This window comes from Cebus imitator, unplaced genomic scaffold (assembly GCF_001604975.1).
Source record: "Cebus imitator isolate Cc_AM_T3 unplaced genomic scaffold, Cebus_imitator-1.0 Scaffold122, whole genome shotgun sequence".
Taxonomy (NCBI): Eukaryota; Metazoa; Chordata; class Mammalia; order Primates; family Cebidae; genus Cebus; species Cebus imitator.
Genome location: NW_016107437.1, coordinates 3702474 through 3718574, shown reverse-complemented (window position 1 = coordinate 3718574; position 16101 = coordinate 3702474). Strand labels below are relative to the sequence as shown.

The following is a 16101-nucleotide window of genomic DNA, read 5'->3' as shown; positions in this document are numbered from 1 at the left end:
AGCCATTGGGGTATGAGATGAAAGAGGAAAGATCAGACACACAGAGGCCTGGAGCTGTGTGCTGGAGGCATGAAGCACAGCAGGTGCAGAGCCTCTGGGGCAGAATAGACCTTGGCTCTTTGAGGGTTGACTGAGAACTAAATGGCCTAATACATTCCAAGCATGTAGTACCATGCTCAATAAATGTTAGTTATTAGTAGGACTGTAAATTGGATGTATATTTTCAAACAGCTCTCTTTGCTAAAATGCCAGTGCACCTTTCCATTGACTTAGCATATCTTTCAACAGTTTCTACTCCCAGGGGAAGACCTACCCAACACTGCAAACACCTGCACCACAAGAAAAGGCAATCGAGTGTAGTGGTTATAATCACAGACCTTGGGGACCTGACTGGCTCAGTTTAAATCCCAGTGTCACCACTAAGCAGCTATACAAACTTTAGAAAAGCCACCTAACCACTCTGATCCTCAGTTTCCCCCATCCTGATGATGGTGGAAACAATAGTCTCAACCTAATAAGGTTTGGAGGAATTCATGTCTTAGAGTTTTATAATGTTATCTGTATAAATCACTGCTGATATTATGCTATCTTATATATTTTTTACTGTTCTATGTGCCTTTCTATACTTATGATTTTGCCTTCCCTGGCTAGGAAACTCCCCCCAGATCTTTTATTTTTATTTTTATTTTTATTTTTTATAGAGAGAGAGTCTCACTCAGGCTGGAGTGCAGTGGTGTGATCACAGCTCACTGCAGCCTTGACCTCCTGAGTTCAATCTCCCACTTCAGCCTGCCAAGTAGCTGGCACTACAGGTATGAGCCACCATGTCCGGTTACTTTTTTTATTATTTCTACTTTTTTTAGAGACAGGGTCTCGCCTTATTTCCCAGGCTGGCCTCCAACTCCTGATCTCAAATGATCCTCCTGTTTCTGCCTCCTAAAGCACTGAGACTATACGTCTGAGCCATGCTCGACCTCTCAAATATGTTAAATATTTGGTAATATTTTCAAAAGTTAAGTGTAGGACCTCCCAGGTACCTCAGTAAATATGGACTCATAAATAGTCCTAGATATGAGGTATACAATGTCATCATAAACTAGGCCATAGGTCAGCTTTGGGGTTCCTTGTAAATCCATTTGGGAATTATCTTAGAAGAGTAAAAGTGTGATGGGCTGGAAGAGGAGCCTGCTCTTTCTGATGGATTTTGTGTTCTAAAACATCAAGTCATCACTTCTTCTCACTTGCTCAGGTTATGCTATAAAATAAATTATGTAACAACATGATTTATTTTACAGCATAACCCAGATTCAAAGAGGGGTGGTAAGGGTGGGTGGGACATGAAAGTCTTTGTCCCATGAATATACCCAAGAGCACAGTCAGACAAGCAACTGGTTCCATTTCAACACTGACCCAAAGAGAGTAATTCTATGTAATTGTCTTTATAGACACTAGGTGACACGTTTTGCACTGTGGCAGTCAAGGATCTATAATTGCTTCTGGCTTGTGTAGTGTTGTTTTCTGTCTTTACCACATCATTATGCAATACTGCCCAACCAAAAGTCTATAATCAAAGTGTGCTCTGCTAAAGACAATGTGGTATCCTGGAAGGGACCTAGAACAGAAAAGAAGTATCAGTGAAGAAACTAGCAAAATCCAAACAACGTCTGCAGTTTAGCTAAAAGGAATGTACTCATGTTGATTTCTTAGTTTTGACAAACGTGCCCTGGTGATGTCAAATGTTGATATCGGGGAAAGTGGGTGAGGAGTATACAGAAGTCTGCATTTTATCTTTTGCTGTTCTTGCTGCTGCTGTTGTTTTATGCTTGCTGATACATAGTAGATGTATATATTTATGGGGTACATGACATGTTTTGACACAGGCACGCAATGTAAAATAAGCACATCATGGAGAATGGGGTGTCCATGCCCTCAAGCATTTATCCTTTGAGTTACAAACAATCCAATGACACTCTTTAAGTTATTTTAAAACGTACAATTAATTTATTATTGACTGTAGTCAGCCTGTTGTGCTATCAAACAGGTCTTTTTCATTTTTCTGGGTACTATCTTTTGCAACCTTTCTGCTGTAAATTTTAAAATGGACTCCAAAACAAAAGACATATTTCAAAAAATGCGCTGTGAACACAAACAAGTTGAGAAATGTTGATCCAGGCTTTGGCCACAGCCCCTCACTCACGTCTCCCATACTTAAGAAGACCAAATGGGGCACGGCACAGGGGCTTATGCCTGTAATCCCAGCACTCTTGGAAGCACGGGGGTGGATCATGAGTTCAGGAGTCCAAGACCAGCCTGACCAACATGGTGAAACCCCATTTCTACTAAAAATACAAATATTAGCCAGGTGTGGTGGTGCACACCTGTAATCCCAGCTACTTGGGAGGCTGAGGCAGGAGAATCACTTCAACCTGGGAGGCGGAGGTTGCAGTGAGCTGAGATTGTGCCATTGCACTCCAGCCTGGATGACAGAGCGACACTCTGTCTCAAAAAAAAAAAAAAAAAAAGACCAAATGGAGCCTACATGCAGCCTGCGCTCCCAACACGGGAGATGGGTGTCACTGGCAGCCAGGGAAGTCGGGGTAGGGGAGGCAGAATATGTTCATAGCACTTAAGGACAAAATGTGCCTTCAAAAACAAATGATAATTATATAGAATCTGAGGAACATTTGCAGAAAATCACCATCTTACGGGAAACTACATCCTGTTAATCAAAGAGGTTGAGGCCCTTTTGATTATCAGACTAAATATTTTTAGGCAATACCACTGAATGCCTGGAAAGAACATGAACAGCATCCGCTGAAGAAAAATCCGACTCTAGATAAAAAGGCAAGTCCAACATATCACAGGAAAAATCAACCCCAGAAAAATTAATGTAGAAAAGTTGACAAAAATTTTCTCTTTCCTCCCCGTTCGCCTTCACCTCTCCACTGCCCTTCTTCCAAATATCCAGATTTCTGGCTATCAATTATCTCACCATTTGACTAAAGCTTAAGGGAAAGAATAGAAAGAAACCTACAGCTAGTATTAAGAAGAGATAAATAGATGGAGATTAGCATTTTCTTAAGGCAATGTCGAGTGGGTGATTGAAAAGACATGAAAATGACATTTAACTTGAGACTAGTGAATGCCCAGTCAAACCTAGCAAGTTGGATGTTCAGTGAAAAACAAACTGAAAATGGCATGATGTGCCCTTCTTGGTGTATCACAAATAGATGCATCATTCTTTCCAAATGTGTAATGGCAAATCATTGTAGATTCCATAATGTCCAGGAAAGGGTTTTATATTAAATGGATGCATTCTGGTTCAGGCACAAAGGGCTGGTCTAATTTTCCATTTATCAGACCGGACACCGTCCCTTCTACTTTGCTATCAATCAAAATGTTCTCTGACGACTGCTTGGCTTCTTAAACCCTTAACTGATTAATATCAGTCATCTTGTCCTATTCTTTCAATGAACTCCTCAAATCATTTGTTCATCCAAACATACAAATGTTTTTCTGTGTCTATAATACGTAAATAACTCCTACAAATCAATAAAAAGATAAGGAAATCTATTATTACTGTCAGCTGCTGAATTAATGCGTTAAGCTTATTAATATAAACTGGTGAAAAGATCACATGCATCTTATTTTTGTTATTCAGATATTCCCAAGACGGCTAGGAAAGAAGAATTGCATCAACCTGGAAGAATTATATAAAATTAATGTCGTCGGCAATTATTGTAAGAATACAGTGTTTGTAGCATGATTCTTGGAATTCTCCTTTGTAGCTTCCCAGGAATTCTCTAGTCTACTGCTACCCAATAGACTATTACAAGACACTTTCTCCCTTGATGTAAAAGATCACTGATTACTTAGTCACAAATATAGACCAAATGCAAGAATCATAAATAAGCCAAAGTAGCCTGGTGCAAGAGACTTCTGAATTATTTAGAGCCTGGACATCCATCTCTGAACAGTAATCCATTTTCAGTACAACTTTCAATGAAAACGCCTTGCGTAAGCAACCTTTATTAAGGTTTCCTGCCGCCTGATAGAATGATGAAAGTTGGGTGACTCCAATGAGTTTGTTATTTCATCTGAGTGCTGACTGAAAATCATTCTAGAGATTGGAACTTCCAGTGAAGAACCTGTTAGCAATTGCCTTTTATAGCCAGGGACTCAACACCATTTCAATTTCTCTGTTCCCTGATCATGTTCATTCACATATGATGTTTGGGACCCAAGCATATGACTAGGTTCAGCTTATTTCCCAGAGCCAACTGAAAGAAAATGTGCTCATTTCCATTAAAGCCAGAAACAGACGCAGCGATTGCCATGTTAGAATTGATGCCATTTACCATATCTTTGGGGGCTATGGGATTTGGTCATAAAACTTCCATTTGCTTGTGTATTTTGCTGTAAAATGTGGCTATTTCTTATACCACTTGTGATCCCGTTCACTAATAATGTTACATTATTTAATATACTGAAACCTAAGACATTCTATTTGGTGGCCCATTTTTCAAACCATGCAAACATTGACTTTACTAACACACTGCAACAATTTCCAAACCATGAAGAATCATGACTATGCAGAATCAGATAATCCACATCGCCTCAGTCGAACTCCACAGGCTTCTTCCTCTATCCAATGAGCATGAGAATTTGCAACCAAACAGTCCAAAACTATGATTCAGCATATAAAACACCCAGGCAACTCCTAGCGGAGCCTCAGCAAAGGCGACCCAGTCTGTTAAAATGTGCAGCACTAGAATTGTTTCTGCTTTCAGGAATCTCCAGCCACAACTAAATGTATCCTTTAAATTGTCTGGCTTTGCTTATTTTAAACCAAGCCTTCCACATTACTTTAACGTGGGGGTTACTTGAAAACATAATTACTGGGGTAACCGCAGTAGTACACTATTGTCAAAAACCAAACAATCTTATTTTTCATCCAGTCTCATTAGTCAGAGCATCAGCTCCGTGATGTATATTGTATATACAGACCTTTGAAAGGGAAGAAAAGCCTTGGGAGTATACCAAGATCCCAGTCATGCTCTGTGAAAAATACCTATTGAAACACAATAGCAAACACAGTTTTTTTCCCCCTTGCAGAACAATGGAAACGAATTTGCTGCTGCTGAATCACACATAGGAACCTCAAATCAACAGGACCAAAATTCAATACCCACCCCCTGCACCCCCTACACATAGAGTATTTTGTGGATTATTTTTATGAAACTCTAGCTTTACAAATCATAGACATAATTCTTCTGAACTAGTATTTCATAACTGAAAACAGCAGGAAACCTAGAAGTCACAACTGGTCTACCTCAGGAGGCAGACATATAAGCGAATGGACCACTGACTAATAGATTGACCACCTAAAATGAACCAACCCAATAATCCATTGCTTAACTAAGTACCCAACCATGGTGAAACAAACAAGAGAGCCACTAATCTAGTTAACAGATCAATCAAGATGAACCAATTGAGCAGTCTACTAGTTAAAAGAAGAACCAATCATGTGATCCAACCAACCAAGTGGATTGCTATTTAACAAAGAAACCAACCAAGTGACATCTGATGATGCCAAATTCAGCTTCATCCAAAAGAGATGAAAGAAAGCTTCTAACTTGCCCACAAAGAGAGGCTCTTAACTCTCACACACACTCCATGACATCTGGCAATGTGACCACCACTCAGGTCACCAAATGGGACTGGAAATGGTTCATGCAGTTGTACTTACGAAGATTATTTATGGGGGTTCTTGTGTCCATGTTCTCGTAATGCTGGACGTGGACAACAATGTTCAGGTCTCTCTCCATGTGATCAGTGTTGCAGTGGCCCTGTGGCCTCATGACATCCGCAAGGGCCCTGGAAGAAGAATGAATTTAAATCTGTTCATTCAGAACCCAATGATTGGCAGCTGTGATGCACTGAGTACCGAGCTGGTGGACAAAAGGCAAGGCAGATTGCTCCATGGAGCCACCATTCTAGTTAGGGGTGGGATACAGAAAAACCTAAGTAAATGCAATCACTGTAATTAGAGGTTACCCAGGGACTTGATGCACAATAGTGCACTTCTCACAACAGCCACGTAATAACAGGAATATCTACCCCACCGAGTTTTTAAGAGGATTAAATGATGAATACATGTAATGTGTCTGCAGTCCATAGATTTGGTTCTCTCTTGATATCTAACACTAGATATCAACCCTTCACGTATAGCAATGGCCCCGTATTAGTAACACTAGATAACATTTATTATTTGCCATAACCCAGGCACTATGCTAATTGCATTACATGTCTTAACTAAACAAAGCAGCACAAAACACATTATGAGGATTATTGCTCCTTGCAGAGGAGTAAACAAAGGCTCAGAGAGGTGAATCGACCTGCTGAAGGTCACAGAGCCAGTAAGTTGTGGCACAGGCATTTGAGCCTCAGTAATTCTGGACTGTGTAGGGGGATGGAGACACAATTCAAGCTATGACATGACAGTGACCTTCATGATTAGATGTAAACTTAGCAAAAAAAAAAAAAAAAAACCTCAGTGTTCATACGTAGAACAGAGAACTGTCAAACAGATATTGCACCTAAGATCAGACCTACCACCACATTTTTTTCTCTTTACTATCCGTCATGTGTTTATTCAGATTATATGACTATTGAAAGATACATATTTTGTAGTATTGTTGTCTATGTGTGTTTTACATAAACAGTGTTTTTATCATAAACCTCATTCCCTTTCTTCCTTTGTTCACAAGTGAGCATTAGCCGTATTGCTGAATGTGAATCACTTCCATCCCTTGCAACTGCTGCACGTATTCCCTCATATGCAATCCCCACATTTCACTTACCTGCCGGAATGCAACAGTTTGGTGGAGGAACTGACCCATCAGAAACCCATCAGAATGGATGGCAGCTACAAAAAACCAACTGTTTCATTGCAAACCAGCAGACTATCAGCCCTATTTGTCATTTCCATAATTATGGGCAATCTAGATGGTCACCAACTCGCCGACCCTGATAAACAACACTGCAATAAACATCTTTTTTATTTTTTCTTCAGATAGGGTCTTGCTCTGTCACCCAGGCTGGAATGCAGAGGTGTGATCATGGCTCACTGCAGCCTCAAATTCCTGGGTGCAAGTAATACTCCCACCTCAGCCTCCTGCATAGCTGGGACCACAGGCACATGCCACCATGCCCAGCTAATTTGTTTTCTTTTGTAGAGACGCGATCTCAGGGCCTTACTATGTTGACCAGGCTGGTTTCAAACTCCCGGCTTCAAGTGATCCTCCCACCTCCACCTCCCAAAGTGTCGGGATTACAAACAAGCATGAGCCACCACAGCTGACCAATAAACATCTTCATACAGGCCTCCTCTGTACCAGGGAGAAGTTCTCCAGGGCACAAACCCACAAGTAGTATTCCCATGTTTGGGGATATACCCCCAAGCTGTTAGCTGGCCAGAGCCCTCTGAGCCCACTCACTGGGAGACACAGGAGGAGGAGGAACCGTTTGCGGGAGACCCACACAGACAGGCTGGGGCCTGTCTGCTGAAATTTACCACACTACAGCAGTGATTCTCAAACAACAGTCCGCCTATCAACAGTGTCAGTGTCCTGGCAGTGTCGCCTGGGAACTTGTTAAGATGCAAATGTTCAGATCCATCCAGCCCTCCCGAGTCAGAAACTCCACGGCTGGACTTCACCCAGCAGTCTGCGAGAATCTGGTACACATTCAAATGTGAGACTGTGCTAAGGCCACAGAGGCCCCGAGCATGCATGGGGGAATTGTTGATCATGGAGCAATGGAGTCATGGGGTGAGAACTACAGCTGGTGAGAAGACATCTGGGATGTGAGAGAGAGTAACACAGGGACTTCACGCGGACTAGTGCACAAACTTCTCAGAACAGCAAGAGCCCCACGTGAATTAGAGGAAAAGACTGGGTCTACGGAGATGAGAGAATAACAACAGCTCTCATTCTTTCATTGTTTCCACAAATACTTATCATCTGCTACGTGCCATGCACTATATAAGGCCCTGAGGATACAGTAGTGCCCAAGATGAACAACGTTACTGCCTTCCCGAAGCTTATATTCTATGGGAGAAGATTTTTTTTTTAAATAAACATGTTAGGTAAATAAACAAGGGCTGCAAATCAAATAAATAATGTGATCCAGAGTGCCTGGGGGCAAGGCAGCAATTTCCACAACAGCTAACAAGTGGAAACAACCCGAATGGCCATCAGCTGATGAATGGACACACGAGACGTATTACGGCAAAAGGAATATTCTCCAGCCATACACAGGAATGAAGCACTGGTACCTGCTACAACGTGAATGAATCTTGAAAACATTATTCCCAGGGAAAGAGGCCAGACACAAAAGGCCATACATCGTATAAGTCCATTGATATCCCATGTCCAGAATAGGCAAATCCATAAAGATAGAAAGTAGATTTGTGGTTACCAGAAGACACGAGGAGCAGAGAGGGAGGTGACTGCTAATGGATATGGATTTTTTTAAGGTGATGAAAACCTTAAAATTAGATAGTGGACTGGGAGTAAGTAGTGGTGATAGTTGCACAACTTTGTTAAGTATTAGGTTGGTGCAAAAGGAACTTCGACTTTTGCCATTAGACACGATAGCCAAAACCAGCTGGTTGCAGTGGCTGACACCTGTAATCCCAGCACTTTGGGAGGATGAAGCAGGAGGATTACCTGAGGTTGGGATTTTGAGACCAGCCCGACCAATATGGTGAAGCCCCATCTCCACTAAAAATACAATAATTAGCTGGGCATGGGAGTGGGTACCTGTAGTCCCAGCTACTCAGGAGGCTGAGGCAGGAGAACTGCTTGAACCTGGGAGGTGGAGGTTGCAGTGAGCCGAGATCACATCACTGCACCCCAGGCTGGGCAACAAGAGTGAAACTCAGTCTCAAAAAAAAAAAAAGTAATGACAAAAACCACAATTAAGCTTGCACCAACCTATGTATGAAAAAGCATTGAATCGCAAACTACTTTCTTAAAGTATACTTTCTAAATATACTAAAAACCACTAAATGTATACTTTTAAGTTACAAATAAACAGCGAAGGGAGAGATGCAGTGTAAATCAGGAAATGCCTGTGTGCAGGGGTGACGCTGGAGATGGGCCTTGAACAGTGACGAGCTGGTCACGTGACGAGGATGGGAAGAGCATTCCAGGCTGAGAGAACAGAAAGCGCAAAGGCCCTGAGGTGGAAAAGAGCTGAGTTATTTGGAGAATAAACACGAAGGCCAATGACACTGGAATAGGGCAGACGAAGAGGGGCAGGTGACAAGGTATCAATCAGCATAATCCGTTTCATAGAGTGAGACACTGCCCATGTGAACTCACTAAGCAGTGCGGGGATGGAGAGGAGATGCAGACCTGAACGTCTTTGAAATCAAAGTTTGGGCTCCTTCCGACCTCCGTGCAATAAGCAGGGTCTGAAACTCAAAGGGGCTTCAGGAAAAGTTTTGAAACAAAAGACCGAGGCCTTCCAAAGCTAACTTGCCTTTTTCACTTTTAAACAAGCTCTTCATACTGAGCTTCAGGAGATGGCTGAATGCTCTGAAACTGGATGGAAATTCTGTTTGTGCATTTTTCTCAAGCAAGAAACCATCACTATCAGATTTTCTAAGGAGTCCCCCCTTCTCCCGCCCCCTGCAACAAACTGCAAACTGTTCAGGCTTTCAAAAGGATAACAAAGTATGTAATCAGGTGGGCTACTGTGAACTCGGTCAGTTCTGCCATCCGCAGATCCCCTGGGCTTCTGAGTTCCAACATTTGTAAAATTTCAGCCCAAAAGCCCAAGGACACTTTTCCCCAGGGCAGCCCTTCCTAGAGCATGCGGCAGAGATGAGGAGTCTTAGGGACCATCATTTCCTGGACAAAGGCTCGCTCACTCCAGGGACTGCATAAACTGATTTGATACAGGCAGAGGAAATGTCAGAACCTCTTTGTATGGTTTTACCTGGATCGATGCTGGCGCCCACTCTTGGAAGACCCATGTAAGATGGCAGGAATCAGGAACCTTGGACCAAGGAAGGTGACCGCCAGCAGTACCGTCGCTGGGAAGTGCTGCCTATATGACAATTATATGTGCCCCTAAAGGGGATGCACAGATCATTTATTAGCTTGGGGCAAAAGTAATCCATTACTTTCAATGGCAAAAACCACAATTACATTTGCACCAACCTAAAATTTTTCTACTCAGCTAACCATCACAAAACAGACGTGTGGTTTAAAAATGCCCCATTCCTAACAAAACCACAGCCTAAAGATAGCGCTGATCATGCAAGCACAAGAAAACAATAATCTGGACTCCCCCTACCCTTCTCTTCAAAAGCTTCTCGCTAGGGTAAAATAATGACAGTTTATTGAGATCAAAAGAAAGTCAGAAGAAAATAATGAAAATGCTCAGGAAGAATGGTTACAATATATTTTTATTAATGATGAACTTCACCCTTCAGTGTACATCATACGTTGAGACAGTAAGGATAGTATGAAGTCACCACAATTAGCAACAGATTTTCAAATATTTCACCTTCAAGCTTAGTTTGAAATTTGTCCTTATGTATGCTTCATAACATACCTAATCATTGGTCATGGGTCCATGCACATGCATACACTTAGTAAAACAAATGTGCATATATTGGGTTGCATACAAAAAACATTTTATAGACAGGGATGTGATGAAAATTTTTAATGAATTTGACAGTAGAAAGCACCAACTATGTGTCCCAAGCCACACAAATGCCTATGAATTTGGCATTTGTTTGTGGCACAGTTTGAGTGCTTCTCAGATGTTAAGATGCATCCAGATCACCTGGGGATCTTGTTAAAACGCAGATTCGGATTCGATGAGTGGGAGGTGAGGCCTAAGAGTCTGCCCAAGCTCCCAGGTGATAAAAACGCTGCTGGTTCACAGGCCACACTCTGAGTGACAAGACCCTAAGGGTACTGTAATGGTTAGTGTCATGTGTCAACTTGACACTGGGGTGCCCAGATATTTGATCAACCATTATTCTAGGTGTTCTGGGAGGGTGCTCTTAGATTAGATTAACATTGAAATTAGTAAACTGAGTAAAACTCATTGCCCTTGTAAGGCAAGTGGGCCTCATCCAATCATCTGAAGGCCTAGAGCAAAATGCTGACCTTTCCCCAAAAAAGAGAGAATTCACCTGCCTGTCAGCCTGCAGACAAGAACAAAGGCTCTGGAGATTGTGGACTTGCCAATTCCTTCTAAGAAATCTCTTTGTATATTTGTTCTGTTTCTCTGGAGAACCCTGTCCCTAGCAGGTACCTGAAGAAGCAGCTACACTTTTTCTTGATAGTCCTCCACTCAGTTCAGAATTATATTGAAACATGATTGTTTCAAACAACAATTGTGTTGAAACATAATTATGGGGCCATTTTTGAGGGAGAAAATGACTGAATATTGGCAATTTCATGAGAGTACTGAAAGCTAGTACTAGAGAGTACTGAAAGCTAGTGCTGGTTCAACTTTCTTGTACATTTCCTTTTGTGTTACCTGTCTCCTGATATTTGACTGTTGGCTCTGCAAGGGCAAGGATTGCTTTTGTGCTATTCATGGTTCTCTCGTAGCTCAGCACAGTGCAAGGCATAAGTTAGATGTTCAGCGAATACCTATTTATTGAATGAATGAATGAGAGTGAATTTGGAGGTACTTTGTTATGCCAGGTAAACCAGGATATCAAATGTAGAACTTCTACTTGCTAAGTAGTGAAACTGAACTAAGCACTCAGAATCCAACTATAGAGTAGAAGAGACAATTGTGGTCCCTGCATGCCTTACTGTGAATGATAATGAAAAGGCCAGGGATGGTGGCTCATGCCTGTAATCCCAGTAGTTTGGGAGACTGTGGATCACTTCAGGTCAAGAGTTCAAGACCAGCCTGGCCAACATGGCGAAACCCCATCTCTAACAAAAATATAAAAATTAGCCTAGCTACTTGGGAGGCTGAGGCAGGAGAATCACTTGAACTGGGGAGGCAGAGTTTCCAGTGAGCCAAGATTGCACCATTGTACTCTAGCCTGGACAACAGAGCGAGACTCTGTCTCAAAAAAATAAAAAAGAAAGAAAGAAAGAAAGAAAGAAAGAAAAGGATAATGGAAGGAGACAGAAAATATAAACCAGTAAATTAGTTAATTAGTAAGTTCATTTTAGACCATAACGTAAAATGAAGCAAATAATGCTGACTGGGTGATGAGCTGGAGTGTGTCAGGCTAGAGTGGGAAGCAACTAAGCCTGGTCAGGGACGGCTTCTCAGAGAAGGTGACGTTAGAGCTGGGACCTGGGTGATGAGGAGGGACCAGCCACACAAGGGCCAGAGCAACAGCTCCAATGTGGGAATGAGCTTAGTTTATCTGAGGAACAAGAAGAAAATGTGTATCTCTTTTCTTTCCAATTACAATGATAAACATATGACCCCAATGTTTCCAAACAGAACTCAGAGTCCCAGTACCTTGCTTAAGAGCCTCCAGGTATCCCAATGTCCAATCTATGTGTTGACTTTTAAATCCTTTAATAGAGTTCCTGAGCATTTCCTCTTGCACAAGAAGTATCATTTATTTTTCAAGAATCCAAGGGCAATGGGCATGAGTGGGCTTTCTAGAGTAATGGGTACACAAGTGTAGACATTTGTCCAAGCGCATCAAACTATACACTTAAAATGTGTGAATTGTATTGGGTCAGTTAGACCTCAATGAAGTTGATTTTTAAAATGCAAGAACTCAGTGCCTAAAGAGAAGCCAACATATCCTGCAAAGAAAAATAAATACTTTTCCGTGGCCAACATTATATACATGCAAACATGGACTTCTCCAGCCTGGGAAGCTGGTCAAAGCCTTATGATAACCACAAATGCATAGAAAGGTGGGAGACAGGAGAGATACTGGAAGGGAAAAGGCAAGAGAAGGAGGTGCATTTATCACTATTTGTTGCTCCTTCTTTTCAAGGGACGCCAGTTCTTCTGAAGCATGTTTTAAAAACACACAGGACTCCTGCTCTGCAATCTGCCACTTGGATTTCCAATTCTGTTTGAAGGTGGACAAAATAATGACATGTGTTCCCTACTGGCTTCAAGTGTAGAGAGCTTCAAACATGTGCTTCTGTCCCCAAGGTCATTTCTCACCAATGCCTCAACCACGATGTCTGGGCCTACAGGGGCAGATGCAGAAAACGTTCCTAGTCTCCATCTTACGCTGGCTTCTTGAACTGGCCTCGATGCATGTGCTGTTGTTTGCAGGGCATCACATACTTCTTTGTGATCTGAGGAGACTGGAATTCCTGCAGGTGTGCACTCACATGCAGTGTGGCCTAGCAGTCAAGGATCCGTGCACTCAGACCATCCGGGTTTGAAGTCTGACACTCCACTCACCAGGGGCAGGTTCATCCTCTTGGAAAGAAATCTGTGCCTCCGTAAACAGCAGATTGTCATAGAGCCTACCTCATGAGGGAAGGGTGTGAAATTAAATGAAAATTTACACATAAGCTTATGGCAAAATTGCAAAATCAACAAGGATTCTTCAACACCACTTTGGCCACCACTTTGCAGTGTATTTCATGTAGTCACACATAGACACTCCCTCCTATTCTGCACCTGCCAGCCCCTCCCGCTCAGATTCAAATACAAGTCCAGAGAGGTTAGGAGACTTGGTCAATGTCACCCAGCTAAATAACTATAACAGAGCAAGGGTCAGTCACCAAGATCCAAACGACAACATAATTCTCTTCAGCAGACAAGACGTAGAACTTTTCAGTAAGGATGGTAATAAAAGGGTAATAGCTGCTGAGCACTAACCATGTGACAGGTCCTATGTTCATTGTTTTCCAAGCCCTGTCTCAGTGAATCCTCCACCTGCAGACAAGAGCCGGAGACTAAGAGAGGTGAAGCAACCTTCCCAAGGTCACACAGCTATTAAGTGGCTGAGCTGGGACTGAATCTCAGGCCATCTGAATAGAGCCTGGGCTGTTCAGACCAACTCGACTGACTCTTTAGGGGCTGCAGTAAATGTAACAGAGTGACCCGGGTGGAGGTGGTGACTGACGGGAACCCAAGAGCTTCCTGAAGGGGGCAGTCACCACTCAGTGGCAACCAACAGCTGCTGTGTGAAAATGCAGATCTAATATCACCAGACCCACTAAGTTCTCATGAGAAACCGGGAAGCTGGATTCCTGCATAAAACCTCCCAGTTTTTAAATGCTGGCAACTGAGCCTCACTTGGTTCTAAAACACCAGGCATAATAGAGACTAAAGAGATTTCACAGCCAAATACAATAAGCCGGGTCCTGATGTGCAAAACCGAGCTCTAAAAGACATTTTTTGTACAAGTGAGAAATTTTTTAATGACTGGATGTCTGATGATATTATGGGATCTGCATTCTTTTTCCTGAGTGTGATAATAAAATTGTACTGTGTAGGAGGATGTCCTTGCTCTCAGGAAAGCCCATGCTGAGATATTAGGGACTAAGTATCAGGTCTGCAACTTATTTTCACATTTCAGCAAAGAAAGAAAGAAGAAAGGGAGGAAGGGGGAAAGGAAAGGAAGAAAAGGAGGAAGGGAAGAAGATGAGAAGAGGGGAAGGAAGGGAAGAACTGGAAGAGAGAAGGGAGGGAGGGAAGGGAGGGAGGGGAAAAAAGGAGGAAAGGCAGAAGGAAGGAAAGAAGGAAGGAAGGGAGAGAGGGAGGGAGAGAGGGAAAACGGAGGAAGAAAGGAAGGAAGAAAGGCAGGGAAGAAGGAAGGGAGGAGGAAAGGAAAGGAGAGAGGAAAAGAGGATGGAAGGAAGGAAGGCTAGACAGAGGGACAGGAGGAAGGGAGGGAGAAAGGGCAGGAGGAAAGAGCGGGGAGAGGGAGAAGGGAAGCAAAAAATATGGAGAGAGTGTGTGACCAATAAAGCAACTATGGTAAAATACTAATAATTGCTCAATTTAGATTAGTGGTTCTCAACTAGGGCCAGTTTTGCCCTTAGATGACATTTGGCCATGTCCAGAGATATTTTTCACCGTCACAACCGGGGTGTGGAGTACGTGCTACCAGCATCTAGTGGGCAGAGACCAGAGATGCTGGCAAACACACAGCACCGCAGACCCGCACAATAAAGGATTCTCCAGTCAATACTGCCAAGGTTGAGAAATCCTCATCTAAATAAAGGATATACTGAAGTTATTTTATGATTTTTCAAGGTTTTTGTGGATGTCTACAATTTTTCACAACACAAAATTGAGGAAAACTTAAAAATAAAAACACCTAAATAGAAATACCTTGCAGATCAAGCAGAACATGTCTACACGGTTTGGTAACCATAGCTGGTTACCATTCACAGTCATTTATTCTAATCAATAGTGGCTGACTGTGGCTGCTCTCGCAGCTGCTGAATGGGCATTTGTTCAGTTCTTACTAGATCCCGTGCACGCCTCCCTGCACGGCTTCCCGGAATTGCTGCCTTTCTCCTTTTCTCAGCCCTAATTAGCCCAGAAGGAAGCAGGCCACAGGCCTAGCACTCTGAACCTGCAAACTGGTATCTTGGAGACCTCTGCAGGAAAACCCAAGTTTACTGGCCACCAGGGGCAAAGTTTACAATGGGGGGCGTGACAACATGGTTGTCTTTCAAGAGAATATGCTCTCAGTCCGGATAAGAACAAACCCCCATTCAGGGTCCCGCGCAGCTCCAGACAAAAATTAAGAGGCTGTGGCAGGCAGGTTAATTTCACCTGGAAGCTGCTTTGCGTCATAGCAGCCTCTCTGATGCCAAGCTTGGCATGCTGGCACCCACTGGAGCATCCCTTAGCACCATCCAGCAAAGGCTACTAAGTCAATTGCCATAGCTGGGATTCCAGATGATTAACTGCGTAAGCAGCCCAGGACACATTTGGCAGGTACCTGGGACAGCCCCAACATCACAGAAACAAGCAACAGAATGCAAGTAAGCCTGAGCACAGTGGCTCATGCCTGTAATCCCAGCACTTTGGGAGCCAGAGGTGGGTGGACTGCATGAGATCAGGAGCTCGAGACCAGCCTGGCCAACCCCAGGCCAGGTGAAA

At 42.9% G+C, this 16101-nt stretch overlaps 1 protein-coding gene across 3 annotated transcripts in view; it reads right to left on the bottom strand.

Annotated features, from left to right (window-relative positions):
- The window catches only part of SHISA9 (shisa family member 9), a 341549-nt gene that overhangs the window by 321262 nt on the left and 4186 nt on the right, over positions 1 to 16101 (bottom strand). For 2 of the 3 annotated variants that reach the window (XM_017539998.2, XM_017539999.2), the window contains exon 2: positions 5750 to 5877. In XM_017539998.2, coding sequence (XP_017395487.1) covers positions 5750 to 5877 — 128 coding nt within the window. Of the gene's footprint in view, positions 1 to 5749; positions 5878 to 12703; positions 13503 to 16101 lie in introns of those variants that run through there. The other variant, XM_017540000.2, reaches the window with a different exon arrangement.